Here is a 17,818-nt window from a genome sequence, read left to right on the forward strand (position 1 = left end):
AATATATACGCTAGTATACCATGTATTTCAAATTTAAACGTTTCTTATTAAAACTATTTAATTAAAAACTGTGACGTGGTGCATTTTGTAAGAAAGAAAAAGTGAAAAAATTGCAAAGAAAAGTATCCTATCTATGTATTAAAATTGCCATAAATAACCAAAAGTGAAAATTCAAAAGATTTGAACAAGAAAAAAAGTTAGTAAAAGCCACAAAATTGAAAAAAGCAAAGCAACAAAAATTATCCTTTTTCTTCTTGAATACTTACAGTATCGTCCAACTCAGAGGTGCTAGGTTCGTGCTGGCATGCAAGATAGAAAAAAGAGAAAAAGAAGAAAGAAAGGTGGGTGTGCATACTTTATTCTTATCCGATACCGAAAGAATTGAAGAAAAAATAAACTAAGGACGGTTTTGTTCTATCTTTTAAAGAGAGAGAGAGAGAGAGCGAGAGAAATTGAATATAAGAGAAAAAACAAATTTTCTTATATAGAATGATTTGTAGAAATTAACCCTATGCAAATTAACAAATTACAGAATTGACAAGGGGGCCTTTACTTTTAAACGCCATAAAATAAAATTGATAAATTTAAAATTAGCTCATTAAGACTTAAAGAACTCAAATGGAAGAAAACACATTGTTGCTTACTTTATAAATTGAATAATAATCCTGAATAAATTAAGAAAAATCAAATTATCAATCCAAAAACCCAAGTATGAGAACTTTTTTCACATAAAATTTTAACCATAGCATCCACGCCACAGCTTATAAGAAGTACTCCATTTTTAGATTAGTTTTGAAATACATAAAAAACCTTAAACACTTTATATTCCCAAAAAAATTATGGGCAAATTAAATCGTTAACTGATTAAATGAAAAAGCGACGTATTAAAGTAAGTAAATAAAAACAGGGACCATTTTAAATAAAATATGTTGAGCACATAGCAAAAAAACCAACACTGAGACATTCCAAACTACACCCACCACCACCGACATGACGTGAACACCAAGCCAGAATACGAAAATAGTACGAGCTTACCCGGCCTCTTTCAACTAAATTTGTGATCATAACTACGATGTACACCCTTTGTTCCCATATCATCCTCCAATAATCATCAAAGGTAGATGGTAATGGACCCTGAGTTCCGATATATGCCCTGCTTTTGCAATAACCCTACAGAATGACAAAAAAAAATTAAAAATCTACTATGAAGGAGAGATAACGCAATTGGGGAAAAACCTACATCTATATAATTAGCATTTATATAGTCAGGAGATTTCTTTTGACCCGAAACTGGTTTTAAAACAACCCTGGTATGATCATCTATGATTTAAACAAAATATATATGAGACATACAATTTAAGAAACAATATTTTGATCAAAAACTTACAAGCAACAATATTAACGTAGCGGTTTTTACTTTTGTTTTCGACCAACTGTGAATGTTCGGATGACAAATCCAAATCAGATACGTGCTGGATTGCCTAAAGCAAAATTATCGGAAAGAAAATGGGAAAGCAAAATTTAACTCCAGATAAATTCTTCAACCCACTCAACGAGCACCAAGATGATGTTTTAAAAATGAGGAAAACAATTATTTCACCTCGTATTCCCTGGAAAATCCAATATCTCCGTCAGCGTGCAAGTCTGAAACGTGTTTAGACCATAAATGAGCAGGAATGGGAGTGTACTCTGATTCATCTGAAAAGAAATAACATTTTAACAAAATACTTTTTTAAACGAAACTGAAAACGAAATTTAATACCATATGTTTCTGATAACTGAGGCGAAGCTCTATTTCCAGGTGGGTCATCTAAGTAGTAATAAGCGGCCTGGAAGTACTTCCTGAAACAGGGATTTTTACATTTAAATAATAAAAATATATAACAGAATTTTCTTTGGGATTACAGAGCGTGTGATTGTACACAAACAACTGAAATATTCAAATCAAAATGAATTTGAAAAATAAAATCACATACCCCTCACACCGTAATTAAAAGAATACTGTTTAAACTTAAAATGAAACATACGGCTTGCTTTTTTTCATGCAAAATGAGCGACCATAATACACGTATGAACTGAGGAAAAAAAAGCACAGTAGAAAAACACCATTAGATGATTGTGCCAGCTTTTAAAACTCATGCATTTTTAAGTATATTGAAATCGAAAACAAATTTTAAAAACACGGGAGTGATATTAAAAAGCATCACAAAAAGAGCACAAAATTAAGTAGTGCCAATATTTCTTTCAAAGACAGTTAAAAATTAATTTTACAAAAAGCCAGTGACCAGCCTTCCCGTATGTGAAGACACTATGGGCTAGCAATTGTAGATTATTAAAATAACTAATATATTACCTCCAAAGAATGAACGAAAGAATGGCTAACAGAAGAGCGAATGAGGCACAGACGACTCCGGCAATTAATCCAGCCGTAAGTTTCTCAGAAGAGCCTGCATTTCCATTCACTGGAAGTACTAAAGAGTTAGCAAAAACCATTTCTATCGTATTTTGTGGAAAAGATGCGCGATAGACAGCTAAGCTAAACTAATTAAAACGAGAAACTTTTAAATCGTTATTAATAACATTTTTACATTAGTGACTACAATATACGCTGTACAGGAAACATCAAATAGAAAAATCCCGCAAGATTTATTAACAATACCTGTGCACTTTTCCCGCAATATAACTTTACGAGGTTCAGACACAGCTCCTTTGTAAATCTTTGAATGCTCGATAATTGAATGAGATGCGCCTTGTACCATCACTTCATACAGCATGTTTGACGTCAGATTAGGAATAAACATCTAAAAATACATTATATTGAAATTTACGAAAATTTTGAATGTATTGATACGTAAAGAATTGCAATACATTTACCGCATGATCCGATCTGTCCTCCGCAGCCAACATTGGAATTTCTTCAAAACCATAGGAACTTTCAGCCCGGTAAAGAACGTAATAATAATCTATTTTGTGGTAGAAGACCTCGGGTTGTTGCCATTGAACAAAAATACTGTCTATCGATTGGCAAGTTAGATTGAAAATTTTCGGAGCACTTGGACCTAAATAAATTTTTAAAATGGAAATGTTACAATATTTTCCAGTTAATTTAGGGAAATTAACTACCATCCACATCCGTTTCTATTGTTATCGTTGAGCTTGCTGCTCCTTCGTCTTTCCCAGTTTTGGCTTTCACCCAAATCTTATATTTAGTGTACGGTTCTAGAAGAAATATTTAGAAAATTAGAACAAGATTCAAAGTTTTCACAAAATTAAATTAGGAAAATTTACTCAGTCCATCTAAAGTATAATTCATTATGTTTCTAACGTCATACATTCGTCGGACATCAGTCTTATCAGCAGCCAGTTCCAGAAAATAAATGTAATACGCTTTAATAATGCCATTGGGAAATTCCGGCTCCAGCCATCGTAGCCAAACGGAATTCTTAGTAACTTTGATGTAAGTTAGGTTTAAAGGGTGGCTTGGAACTATAAAAATTTGGGAGATAATAATTAGATTCGCCAGCACTTTTTAATAATAAAGAGCAATTTAGGAGTAAACGAACCTCCTTCGTCAGTCATCACATTTATCATAGCAGCTGGACCCCTCCCTGCAGGATTTACAACTTGTACTGATACTGTGTATTCCGTAAATGCCAATAAATTGCGGATGGTGTAATGCTAAAATTAAATATTTTATTTTAGAATTGAAGACTTTCCTTTAAAAATTAAGGCAAGCATCCAGTGTGTATATCAATTTCTCTTGGAGATGGAAGATAAACAATGGCAGATAAGAGAAGCCATGTGTCAAAATAAGCCTAATGGTTCGTGAAAATGACAATTGATTGGATCGCTTGGAAAGAGAAAGGCGATTGTAAGGCTGTTGGTTTTTAGGGTGTTGTTGGTCACCTTTTCAGCGAAAGAATCGTCTAGTCTCGAGTGTGCCTTTGTACTCGTCGCATGAAAAAGCAGCGAAAACGGCAAAGTGAAGAAGCACCACCAGCTGACCGCCTGGATCGTCCGCATCATTGGCGGCCGGACGAAGAAATTCCACCCCGGCCGCCCGTTTCACTTTTTTATAATTAAAGTTTTCGATTTAAATCTAACGTCGAAACGATCATCTATTTCGCGAATTAGCACACTTATTTACGCCGAATTTAATGAAGCGTAAGTTTTAAAAAAACTTTCCCCGAAAGTTTGGTAAATATAAAGCGAGTTTACAGACAGATAAACTGGGAAAATCCCCCGAGAAACGCGCGTGGGGGGTGTAAAAGGAGATTTTTAGACCTGTGACATAACTTCGCCAAAAAAATGGCGGATACGGGCTTCCCCCCTACGTTTATATCCCCCTACTGGGGCGAACGTAGACGTAAAATGTTACTTTGAGAATATCCGTATTTTGAAATTTGCGTAATAACGATTTCACTGGTAAAAAAATTGCGCCCGGCTATCAAATCCCTTTAAATATTTTTACCCCTATCGATGCATCGTTGAGAATGACTTCCCGCTGCGCTTCGTTTTTCCCCCGAGGCCGGTAGGTGAGTCTATATCCCTGAAACTCTCCGTGAATGGTGTGCTTGGGAGGTGGCGCCCACTGTATTCGAATCGAGGAACTACTGACATTATGAGCGCTGGTGATGGTTGGCTTCCCAGATGGAACTGTTGATGAATTAAAAAATAATTAGGCTACGTTATTTCTGCGCTACATTTCATAAATATTTAAGAATTTCGTACAAATTAAATCGATAAAAATAGGTTCCCTCTATTTTTAACCGGTTTCTTGGCTACGCTGATTTATTTACTCGGGTTAATTATCATAACTTCCTGGTTTGATTACTGTTACGATTACTTCAATAATTTGTCTGATCGCGCAACGTAAGTGTTGTTCGTATATTAACCCAGAAAAGTCACTGAACTTTTTAAAAAATATATTTTTTTTAAATAAGTAAAGTTTCAAATCAATATTTATGCAGGCTTATGAAAAGTGAGATACGGAAAAGAAATACTAAGAGAATCCGAGAACGAAGAAATATTGACTTTCAATCAGTTTCCGTTATTGCACATTTCTGAGAAATTCTGCCGACCTAGAATGTTTATTTAAATGATATTTTTTCCGACCAAAACGTAGATAAAGAATCACCCCGTATATACGAAAGCCGGAGATGTAGGCGACGTTAGATATGGAAATTAGTCGTTCACCGCGGCCGAGCCCCTGTCAAGAGTTTCCCAGTAAATCACCGAGTTCACCATCCTGCTCCAACACACTCATCTAAGCCGGCTTTCGGTAGTTAACGACGGATAAATAGGCCAAAGTTGGAATAACAATTAAATGTTATAAATCAACCCGGCGGGAATGCGCCTATCGTTTAACGAGCGTGACCTTTACGAGAGTTATCGATTTTCCTCTCGAAGTTTCCCCGTTTTCCCGACGGATGGCGCCACGCTGTCCAGATACGGTCGAAAACTCAGCATCTTCCCAAAAAACGCCGAATTTCGCTCATCGCTCGAGCGAAGTTTCGTGCTTCGGTCTAACAACTAACATTTATTTTTTATATCTAACCTGGTAGAAAGTTGGCTGTTTCTAATAACTATCGACGGTGGCCCCGTCGAGATAACGTTTCTGTCTGAAAAGAGTATTCAATAAAATTCGGCTATCTCACGCGTTAACTGGGAAAAATCAAAAGAGAGACCGCTCGGTTTCTATTAAAGGCGGGACACGCGTTTAGTAACGCTTCGTTCGTTACGGATTCCGGTCATTGGAAAAATCGTTCCACGCATTTTAAACGGGAACCTTTTTTATTTTTATCGCGAAGTTCAAAAAGAACGGTTTAGTAGATAATGTTTGATCAGCGACGGTTATCGGTAAAGCCCAATAATTTATAATTTTTGATTAAGTATAATATTATTAAATGATTACCCTCTCTGAGCGTAACCATGTAGTAAGATTCTTTGCTGGGTGCGCTGGTTCCGATGGAGTTGACGCCGAGAACCCGGAATGAATAGACGGTGTACGGCTGCAAGGCCTCCACTTCGTATGACGTCGAGTTGTCCTTCGTACGAATGGTATTTGAGGTGTCCCAAGCACCCATTTCACCAACCCTACAACAACAACAAAATACGAGTTAAATTGATTGCAAATTAGTTCGTTAATTATCTCTCAATATATTAATAAACGTTATAGTCGAAAGCCTGACAGAATATTTGGATTCTAAATAATCATAAGTAACATAAAATCTAAAACATTTTTAATTACGGATTTGGCGTGATGTTTAATAGGACTTAAAATTATTTGACCCTATTAAAAATCTTTATTTTTACCCTATATTTTTAACCTATATCATAAAAGTTATTTTCCCCGATATGAAATCCTCAAATACCTAAAACACAATCTTTTTTTACCCTATATTTTTAACCTATATCATAAAAGTTATTTTCCCCGATATGAAACATTCAAATATGCAAAATGTTTATTCTCTGTTAGTTTTCTCGCAATTGCGTCTGGTTGGACATAGTAGTGAACGGTCTTCACTGTCTTCACTAAATGATTCGTCGGAGTCAATAAAATCGTCAAGAACTTGAACGCGATCACGAATGAAACTGCTTTCAAAAAATTACTAACTTTTTAATGGGCAAATTGATTTGTTTATATTGGGCAAATTGATTTGTTTATATTGTCCAAAAAATATTTTTATTGGATATAAAAAGGTTTTATTTTATAGGTTAAAAATATAAGGTAAAAGTAGTTTTATTGTAGGGTGAGTGAAATGATAGCTGATGGGGAAAAATACTACACTTTGATCTTAGAAAACAATGAAGAAGCTTCTAAAATGTAACTGTTTCTTTGAAAACATATGTAACAGAATGATACCTAAACTATACAGCAAATAAAGGTATTTAAGCCAGTTTCATGCGCAGACCAAAGAGCAGACCTGGATGGTATTTAGACGTCATACCACAGCGTGATATAATTAATCTATGAGGTCAGCTTAGGCTTTCCCTTTGTTGCGAAAAGTACCATAATTATAGTTATTTTTAAAACTGATAGAGGGCGGCGCGGTTATTGAATAAGCTCATTCAGGGTTCGTACAAAATTTCCGGAATTAAATTCTCTGAAATTTCCAGGTGTTCCCTAACCAAATTGACAAATTTTCCCTGACCATTTTTGTAGAATAAATGAATGGTTTGAGGTAAAAATCTTGAAAATATTTTCTTTCAAAAATTTTATTTGCCGGATTTTTTTGGGGTCATTTTTAAATTTGCTTACTTTTTGGGGCCATTTTCAAATTACCTAACTTTTCCCTGACATTTTGGAATAATTTTAAAATTACCTGACTTTTCCCTGACATTTTGGAATAATTTTAAAATTACCTGACTTTTCCCTGACATTTTGGAATAATTTTAAAATTGCCCGACTTTTCCTGACATTTTGGAATAATTTTAAAATTCCCTGACTTTTCCCTGACATTTTGGAATAATTTTAAAATTGCCTGACTTTTCCCTGACATTTTGGAATAATTTTAAAATTCCCTGACTTTTCCCTGACATTTTGGAATAATTTTAAAATTGCCTGACTTTTCCCTGACATTTTGGAATAATTTTAAAATTGCCTGACTTTTCCCTGACATTTTGGAATAATTTTAAAATCCCCTGACCTTTTGGAAACCTTTTCAAATTCCCTGACTTTTCCAGGTCGTGTACGAACCCTGTCATTGATGTATTGCCCAAATTTAAACTTTTTTGGAGAAATCTAGCTTTATTGTTATCAGGAAAATGTTCGCGCGGATAGTTCGTAATGTCTAATCAGCATTGCCAAGGTAAGGTCCCCGTTAACAACGAGGGCTTTCTTAGCCTCTCTATTTATAATATAAATACGGGCTTCCTTCCGGCCTGTTCAACAGAAGAATGAACAAAAAAATATATATAATTTCTTTCCTGGTAGCCATAAAATATCCTTGACGAAGATAATATTACCCCAAAGAATGGAATATTAAAAGAAAACCGTCGAAATGGTGACAAAAAAGCGAAATACTCGGAGAAAAGTAATCTTAATTTCGAGGGAGACAGTGACGACACGCGAGAGAAGGAGCGCCCAGGATGTCAGCGTTTAAGAGAGACGGAGGGGGGGGGGTGCCATTTCCCGTCGTCCGCGTAATACCGCCTACAATCAAACCGCAACACCCCCCCAGAATGTTTATTCGAGGGAGATTTCTTCCAAATTTCCTTCCTCGTAGAGAAATTACCCGGCCGAGCGCCTCTAATCATGTTTATAGAGAATGTGTTTTTCTTCCGCGACTAGTTTTAATTCGGCCTAGAAGGAATGCTCAGTAGAAAAGAGAGGGAAGCTGTTTGGGGGGGCGATAGATCTTGATACGTATGCCAGTAAAGTACCAGTAGTAGAGGAGTAATGATGGCTTTTACCGGGAGACCGCCGCGGCAACCCTTATCGCGATGGCAGACCCGCCGGACTACCACTACTTCCGAGAGCGGAGTAACCCGCTAGTCGCGTTTCATGGCGGGGATATAGACGATCCCGCTTATTAGCGAAATGTCGGGTTACTACGAGGTCCTAGACTAGCTTAGGCGTCCATTTACCGAAAGAATCCAGCCCGTAACGCTAATTCGAAATCCGCGTAAAAAGACCCGAAATTCCAGGACGCCATCGCGAAGGGCAGCCACCAGCCAGTAGGGGAGTGTTCTACGAGTCATTGACTATAAACAACATCAATTACATTTGATAAATCTGAATCTCTTCACTGTCTTTAAGTACGCGTATGGGCGATGAATGAAGTACCGCATCTCTATAATTATGTTCGAAGCGAATGCTAGTATCACTTGGATCATAGCGCCGCCGTTGCCGATATTTTCTCTGTCGCCAAACCGCCTCCGCCGATAAATTTTGAATCCCACCGACGAACTTCATTTTTATCCTTCCCAAATATTTGGGATTTGTTTTGAATTTTTCAGGGTTGCCACAGTTTTTTCACATTCAAATTTCCTGACTTTTTTTGTGCGCAAATTTTGAACTTTTACATTTTCCCTGACTTATTTTGTGCTAAAATTTTCAACTTTTACATTTTCCCTGACTTATTTTGTGCGAAAATTTTGAATTTTTACATTTTCCCTGACTTATTTTGTGCTAAAATTTTGAATTTTTACATTTTCCCTGACTTATTTTGTGCGCAAATTTTGTACTTTTACATTTTCCCTGACTTATTTTGTGCGAGGGGTAAGACAGTCTCAGATAATCTGTACACCGAGTTCGTGCATTTAGCACTGTTAAAGGTACATATTTTCAAGAGTTCGCGAGTTCCATTTCGCACTGTCAAAGGTACGGCAGTGCACACCGAGTTCGCAGAGTGTCTTACCCCTCGTCCCCGACTCATTTTGTGCGAAATAATTTTATTTTTACATTTCCCCTGACTTATTTTGTGCAAAAATTTGAATTTTTACATTTTTCCTGACTTATTTAGCGCGAAAATTTTGAATTTTGTACCATAAATTTTAGTAAAGGTTTTCTATTTGCAAACTAAATTAAATTCCCTGACACTTCCCTAATTTTTAGAGTAATTTTTAATATTCCCCGACTTTTCCCTTATTTTTAGACCCATATTCAAATTCCCTGACTTTTCCAGGTACCGTGGCAACGCTGTTTTTAAAAGGGGGAAATAAATTTTCCCCCTTCGCGCCGCAGCTGCCGAAAAAAATCAATCCTTTCCTTATCATTTGAGCCACGGCCTAACGTACTATATCGGGCTATAATTTGGAAGTTGAAAATATTTAATCTAGAATATAAATCAGATTAAGTAAAGACGTTAAAAACTCAACACTCTAAGAAAAAAGCGTTCAATGAGGTTCATCGGCAGCTCAACTTTGAACGCTATGAAACTAAAATGAACCGTAGCTGTTCAGAGGTCGTTCAAATTTTATGCCGCGTTCGCGCTGCGAAATAGTGTTCTAATTTGAACCTTTTATATTCCGTCGGGTGGCGTTTCGTCGCTTAAAACAAAGTTTACACTTTCCCCTTTCGTCGCAAGTTCATTCCGGCGCGTTTCCTGGTTTTTCTGTAACGAGCACTCGTGGTCTGTTAGGCTTAGGAAGTTGGCGTTTACTTTTGTTGAACTGTGTCGTTTAATCTTTTTCTGGAATCAAGCACGAAGGTCCTTAAAGTTCAGAACTATCTCAGGTATGTTTATTTTTCATTCATTTTGTTTAAGTTAGGAATAAAAAAATTTGGAGTACCCTAAAATAAATCAATTAACGTAGACGTATATTTTATTTAATTTTAAGTGCTAAGCTTAAATCGATAGTAACTTAATTATGACTTCAATTAGTAACAGTATATTTAATGACATTTCAAACCAATATAGTAAGTATATAAGATAACTATTAAAATTTTGAATTTAATTTAAGGGTAAAAAATACAGGTTTTAAATATATTTTAGAACTTTTAATCAAGATTTAATAAGACTTGCTAACGGTGCTGGGTAATTAGGTTCTATTGACTGCTGCCGTTGGAATAATTTTTGGGGTGAATGTGTAGTCAAGGACTCCTTTTTTTATCTGCACTTTCTACGAATATCAAAATGTCGCCATCATACGAGACACGGTAGCGGGTTTGGCTGTTGGAACCATTTTTGTAGTTTTTAGGCTTAGTTGAGAGGGAAGGTAACACGTGCGGTATGAGAGGTAAAGAGAAACCAAAATCATCGGTTTGTATACTCTTCTTCGCGCCTTTCGCCCCGTCTCTCTATACCCCCCCGCGCGCTTTCGACATTACCTACAACCTCGGCGGGAAATCCAGGCTCGGTGGATATGAAAAACTAGCCGGCCCCCAGCTAATAGTTTGGTTTTTAATATAATGTTTTAACTTAACTATTGAAATAAAATTTTGGGATTATATAGGAAGAAAATTTTTAAAACGTAATGTTCATAACATTTTGTACAAAACTACCTTAGTTGTCCGTAATTTAGGGAAATCCCCGACTCCAAGGGTGATCGCTGTCTGAGGGCGGGGACGGGGGGATTTTTTGTATCTCGTGCGCGACCTCGTCTCCTCGATACAGCAGCTGAGGGGGGGGGGGGATAAACTGGAAGGGATTTTATTTTCTCTAGTGGCCAAAAAGTCGTGGTAAAAGCGGGGGCAGACTTTACTGTCAAGCTTCGGTTACCTACAACGGCGGCTCAACAGCCCACGGAAAATAAAAGTATTCTAGAGACAGAGAGATCGCTTCACAAAACACCTGAAGGCGGGAACGGGAAGCCCTTGGGAAACTCTGTAGGCCCAGCTTTGGTTATGTTAATTACTGCGTCGAGATGAGTATAAAATATCTCCGAAGTCGAGGTAATAGCTTTCCCGAGCCACAAAAAAGCGTGTAAAAAGGGGAGGCCCTACCCGCCGACGCAGAATGTACTGGCCGCACGGCCTAACAGCGTTTTCGATTACAGAGGCCCGGAAAGACGAAGCTGGGACGACTATGAAGACCAAGTGGTTTTTATAATATAGATGGGGGTAAAGGAGTAAAACTCAAAATAGACGTGCCCAGCAAAATCCCCCCCAAAAAGAGTGTATTCGGGGTGGGCGAGAAAGAGACCAAGAGGAATCTAATCAAAGCAATGTGACACGGAAATGTACGCCATTATAACTTAAGAAAAGATGGCGGGAAATTCAAAAATTGCTGAAAATTTAAATATCTGAAGAGAAATATTTTTAGCGCAGAAATTAATTAAATATGATTATAAATTACATATTTAACTGTAACTTAAAATAAGACTTATTAAATTAATTTATTTGAGTATTTGTAAAACAATCTGGTATTTAATTTAAACTTAAGAAAACTTTGGTTTATCTGTTATTTAAATAAACTAAAACTATATATAAATAATACGATATTTTTTAAAGATATTTAAATTAAATTCAAAAATATAATTTTTATTTAATCAAATATTATTTAAATTAACGTAATATTAAATAAATTCAAGATAAAATGTATATACTTCATTGTGATTATGGAACATCGATAATGAAATTTGTTTAAATTTTCAAATTTTCCAGGTATGTTCAGAAACATTTATGGGGCATAATTAGGCAATGTCTACTTATCCAATGCTTAATTTAGGAAGCGTTCTGAAATAAAAGCTAAGTGTTTTTAAAATATTATTAAAACTCACTGATGAGATTGTGACCACTTTGGGTAATTTTTTTAAATGGCATACTCTTGCGGAATTTGCAATATCGAGAGGCCCACACCCCAAAGTTGGCTGAAGCATATGAGAATAGCTCATAATCACGAGCCAAATAGATTTTTTAAATGTAGCTTTAGTCAAACATGCCTTACTATCTGTAAAACTTATGCAACCTTGAGAAAACATGTATATAGAAATCATTTTCGAAATGGTACTTTTATTGATGGTACTATGGAATTAAGATTAAATGAACAGCCACCAGAATTTCAACCACCTATCTTTCCTGATCAAAATAATTTGAATGACCAAATTGACAATGAATCAGATTCCAATTCTGAAGTTGAAGAACCAGAAAATAGTCTTCAGAATCTTCAAAGAAATGCTGCTTTGTTGATATTAGAAATGCGTGAAAAGCATATGTTACCTATAACCGCTGCCACCTCTTTATCGAATAAAATTGCAGATTTAGCTCAGGGTTGCATTGAGTACAGTATTGACTGTAATAAAGGAGTGATTGGTGAGGATAGACAAATAACAAAATCAAATATATCACAGTCGTTGACAAGTATTATAAAAACTGACTACATTCTTCACAAATATTGTAAGGACAATCTTCATCTTGTGGAACCAATTGTTTATACTCTAGGCTCGAAGAGAATTGGTAACAAAGTGCACAAAGACACATTTAGTTATGTTCCAATTAAAAAGGTTTTGAAGCAATTATTAAGTCACACTGATGTTTGGTCCGAGCTTGTTAGAGAAAAGCAAATAATTGGTGAAGAGTTTTTAGCAGACTTCAGTGATGGAAGCCTTTGTAAAAATAATCCAGTTTTTCAAAATGACCCTTATCATTTAAGACTACACCTATACATTGATGAGGTAGAACTTGTCAACCCTTTAGGGTCTAAAAGAGGAAAACATAAGGTTTCACTTATTTATTTTTCAATTGGTAATTTCCACCCTTCTTTTCGCAGCAAATTGAGCAGCATAAATTTAGCTCTTTGTGTGAAATATAACCTAATAGGTAGTTATGGTTATCCAAAGGTACTTAAACCGCTATTGGAAGATCTAATAGATTTGCAAAATGAGGGATTTTTGTTAAATAACCATATTATTCGTGCCTCTGTAGCAACAATATCAGGTGATAATCTCTCAAGTCATGCTGTAGGAGGCTTTAGGCAGTGTTTTAGCAGTGGTAGAATTTGTAGGTATTGCATGATATTGAAAGAACAAATTTCCGAGTGTTTTAGTGAGAATGATTTAGTGTTGAGAACTGAAGAAATTCATGCCTATCAAGTTCAGGGTGTGTTAGATAACCCAGAAAATGAATCGTGTTATGGAGTTACCGGTCAATCACCATTTGCGATATTGCCTAATTTTGAAACCACAAATTCTTTCCCCCCTGATATCATGCACGATTTTTTTGAAGGAGTGGTCCCACTCTTTATTAAACATCTAATTACTAATTTGGTGCAAGAAAAATTAGTAACATTAGACGAAATTAATTCCACAATTCAAAACTTCCCATATGGTGATATTCATGTTAAAAATAAGCCAGTTCCCATGACCAAATCAATATTGACTGATAAAGGAAAATTAGTCGGATCTGCAGCTCAAAAAATGTGTATATTGCATTTTTTCCCTTTGATGTTTGGTTCTTACGTACCAGAGAATAACAATCTTTGGTGTCTTTTACTAATGTTAGTTGAAATTGGGGAAATTATTTGTGCTCCTGTAATAAATAAATCTTGGCTAGCATATCTTTACGACATCATAAACAATTTTTGTATTCTCTTAAAACGTGTGCCAAATATTAAATTTATTCCCAAACTCCATTATTTAGTTCATTACCCAAGCCTAATTTTGAAATATGGGCCTTTAATTAGATTATGGTGTATGAGATTCGAGGCAAAACATCAATACTTCAAAAACATAGCAAATGCTTCCCGAAATTTCAGAAATATAACTTGGACTTTAGCAAAAAGGCATCAGATGCTTCAATGCTATGAAAGGTGTGGAGAAAAAGGGTTTGAGAGCGACAGTTATGAGCAATATAGCAAAACCACTTATAGTAGTTTACCTTTAAGTTTGAAATTGTACGTAAAAAAATATCTAAGTCTGCAAACTGATCCAACGGTAACTAATTTGGCATCAGTTCTTACTGTAAAGTCGGTTACCTATAAGCCTGGCTATATTTTTCCGGTTCATCTTACTGAAGAGGAGATTCCAGTTTTTTTTAAAATACATTATATTATTAAAATAAGTGAAAAGTGGCACCTTTTGGGTAGACTTCTAAAATGTAAAGCTTATGTAAAACATTACAATTTTTATAATGTTGAAGAAGTTAATTCATGGTATGGTTTATCTCCTGGTCATGAAATTGATAGTTCAGCGCTATTGTCGTATAGACATAACACAGAGGTTGTGGTTTGTCTGAACCACAAGCTGAATGGATTTAGATATTAATTAAAAAGCAACTTAAATTAGGAAATTCACAACATCATTGTGTCAAATATTTCTAAGAACCTAACTATAAAGGTTTACTTTATTTTTTTAATTTTAAAATTATGTATATATTTTAGTTTTATTTTAAATTGTAGTAGTACAAATATCATACTTTCTTTGAGATAAATATTTTAACAATTTATTTAAGATAAAACGTTTTGGAATTGAAAATGGATTATCAATATCATGTCACATGTGGAATAGATAAAAAGGTTTTTATCTGCAAGGATAGCTGTAACCGGACAGATTTCATTCAGAATCTTGGATCTCTTTTCGAAGTAGACGTAAAATTAATACAAGTTTTCAGTACACTATGGAACGAATGGGTGAACCACTCAGAAAATATCATTCCACCCAATGGAACCAAAATTAAAATTATTTTTGAAGAAAAAACAAAACCGTAAGTATTTTTTAATTTATCTTATTAATTCTTGTCATAAAATAATTGGTGAATTTTAAATGTTTTTTGAAACAGAAAGTCGCAAGTTCATGACTCGGGACATGTTGAAGAATCAAAGTCAGTGCAACCCATGCAGGATTGTTTTGTCAGTCCAAGCACAAGTTTTGGATCGCCGAGTGGTCGAATTCCAGACCCATATGTTCTTCCCAGTATGCCTCCAATAATTAATGATTTAATCAACAAAAAAAACAGTGAAGTTTTCAGTACAAGATACAGATCTGCTATAGTTCAAAACTTATATGAAGATGTTAGCAAGTACGATTTGTAAGTGGAAATCTTCAGTTAGCTCTTTAATCTACTGAATAGTTCTAATTACTGTTTTCTTTAGATATCCGAAAGGTTTTGACTACGCTAGAGTGTGTTTAGCTTTGGTAACTAAGCATAAGTTTTTGAAGGATAGGTTTCCTAATTCTAGTGGCTACGTAAGTGAAATCTGTATCAATTGATTTAAACTAATTGATATTCTGATAGATATATATAATTTTCCCCAAATATTTGTAAAATCTTAATTTCAATTGAAGCCTATGAATGTTTAGTACGGTAAAAACTCGCTAGATGGTGGTAAATTTTTAAGCTAGTAAATAATTTTCCCTTAGCTTCGCGCTGTACCGACTTTACTTTACCGAAATGGCATAAAGCGTCACATTAACCGATACATGTCTGTGATATGAGAAAACTAGGATTTTAATTAAAACCTGTTATTAAGGACACATGGATGAATTCTTTAAAAACGAAATTCCGACATGAACGTATGGAAATGGGGAATTTAGACGTCGTTAAAGTTATGAAGGATAGACATGGTAATAAAAGACCACGATCACAAAGCGATGACAACAGTGCAGTGAAAGAGCCAAATACAAAGTTGGATAGGACTTGTAACAAACGCATTGTTGTAAGTTAACTCTTTTCTCTACAAGGATGCTTTTCTACAAAAATTTACTGTCTCCCAATTTTGCTCTGATTTAAGTTTAACTAATACTTTTTTTCTAAATAGAATAAATTCGGATTAGGAGAAGATGAAGAAAGTATAAATGCTCACATTAAAGTTGTTCTGAAGGAAAATAAAAAGGCGGAGTTGGACTTGAGCATTATATCTGGGAAAATGGAAAGAACCTTAACCTACAGACAGTGCTATGCATTTGACCATGAGGTAAAGGAAGTGATAGAAAAATTTCCAGTATTATGCCGAAAAAACCAAGTACGTACTAAAATCTTTTCTTAAGAGTTAATATTTTATCCAATTTTACGTATTAATTTTAAAATGTAATTTTACAGCTAGTCTTTGAGCTAAATCGGTTAAAAGATCTCTCGATTTCGGCGGAAAAATTGATTTTTCAGTTTTTTCAACCATTGGCTTCAAGAATTTTGAATATGCTCAAATCTAATTCTAAAAAAAAGAAATCTATTCAGAAATTTATCTCAATTCTTGATGAAAAGACTGAAGTTTTAACTGAAGAAAAAGTCAAAGGTATATATTTGTTTAATTTTTTACTTTTATAAATTTACGTTAATAAAATAAATTTACGTTTATAAATTACGTTAATTTCATTTTTAGAGATAGAAATTCGTACGTCACTCTTAATTCTTCCTTGCCTTTTCGGAGAAAATATTGATTTATGGATTGCACAAAATGTAAGTTAATTTGTTTCGTTGAATTGATTTACATTAGGTAGAAAGGGTAATACAATTAGTGTTTGAAACTAGAATGCAGGAGTTGATCAAATTATAGGAGGAAGAAATTGTATTTGGCCGCATTCTTTGTTAGAATAGAATATTTATAAACACGCTTAATATGTAACTTATCTGTAGATTATAGAATAAAGGTTCAGTTAGAGATGAGGTAGATATCGATATTAAAATACATCGTGTTATAGGTAATGTAACAAAAATTGTAATGTTAATACATTTTGATTGACTGGCGTTAATTTGTTCTGATTACTCAGATGAAATAAAATATAAAATAGTATTATACATAAATGTAAACTATAATAAAAATAGTAATTGTCATTTTTTATATTTAATGTTTACAGGAACCAAAAGTCAGCACTCCTACATTGGTGTTTCTTGACAATTCAAGCGAAGCTTTTTATTCTTCCATCATGGAAGTTCAAATTGAAGGTGTATCATTTGAGGTCAGCAATTTTGAAAATGGAATTGCATCCCTATTTTCGGGGTACTATACATTTCAAATGAAATACCCTACTGGACTCTCTAAAACCATGGAATTTATACAGAAGGTGGTTTTTAAACTAGATTGTGGAAAGTTGTCAACGTCTGTAAATACTGTTTACAACAAATTATGTGCTTAATAACATTAAATCATTAAAATTTTTATTACATAAGTTTTCTTCGAAATATAACGCTATAACTTAATTTTTGTAAGTCCATTATATTCAATTAAAAAAACTTCGTTCGCTATTGTACTCTTTCAATTTGGTTATATTTGCACAGTTTCGTTCGATATTGAACAAATATAATTCGTTCTATAATATATAGTTTCGCTCATTTTTGAACGTCCATTAAATGTTCGATTAAGGTCAAATTCGTTCGCTATTGAACTCTTTCAATTTGGTTATATTTGCACAGTTTTGTTCCATATTAAACACGTAGAATTTGTTCGATACTATACAGTTTCGTTCAATATTGAATGTCGATTATTTGTTCAATTATAGA

The 17,818-nt window shown here is 34.6% G+C and overlaps 1 protein-coding gene across 11 annotated transcripts in view; it reads right to left on the reverse strand.

The window, feature by feature from the left end:
- Positions 1-17,818, reverse strand: part of LOC149941509 (putative receptor-type tyrosine-protein phosphatase mosPTP-1) — a 130,137-nt gene that overhangs the window by 3,562 nt on the left and 108,757 nt on the right. For 3 of the 11 annotated variants that reach the window (XM_090179764.1, XM_090179759.1, XM_090179758.1), the window contains exons 5-20: positions 5,915-6,096; positions 4,472-4,656; positions 3,564-3,678; positions 3,289-3,486; positions 3,124-3,219; positions 2,869-3,059; positions 2,660-2,801; positions 2,354-2,471; positions 2,028-2,075; positions 1,763-1,842; positions 1,601-1,698; positions 1,388-1,481; positions 1,241-1,320; positions 1,036-1,170; positions 645-665; positions 267-299 (exon numbers count right to left, since the gene is read on the reverse strand). In XM_090179764.1, coding sequence (XP_090035890.1) covers positions 267-299; positions 645-665; positions 1,036-1,170; positions 1,241-1,320; positions 1,388-1,481; positions 1,601-1,698; positions 1,763-1,842; positions 2,028-2,075; positions 2,354-2,471; positions 2,660-2,801; positions 2,869-3,059; positions 3,124-3,219; positions 3,289-3,486; positions 3,564-3,678; positions 4,472-4,656; positions 5,915-6,096 — 1,816 coding nt within the window. Of the gene's footprint in view, positions 1-266; positions 300-644; positions 666-1,035; positions 1,171-1,240; positions 1,321-1,387; positions 1,482-1,600; positions 1,699-1,762; positions 1,843-2,027; positions 2,076-2,353; positions 2,472-2,659; positions 2,802-2,868; positions 3,060-3,123; positions 3,220-3,288; positions 3,487-3,563; positions 3,679-3,906; positions 4,413-4,471; positions 4,657-5,914; positions 6,097-17,818 lie in introns of those variants that run through there. The other 8 variants (XM_090179761.1, XM_090179762.1, XM_090179763.1 and 5 more) reach the window with 8 other exon arrangements.

The sequence above is a fragment of the Leiobunum rupestre genome, chromosome 6, assembly GCF_980474605.1.
Source record: "Leiobunum rupestre chromosome 6, qqLeiRupe1.1.hap1, whole genome shotgun sequence".
NCBI lineage: Eukaryota > Metazoa > Arthropoda > Arachnida > Opiliones > Sclerosomatidae > Leiobunum > Leiobunum rupestre.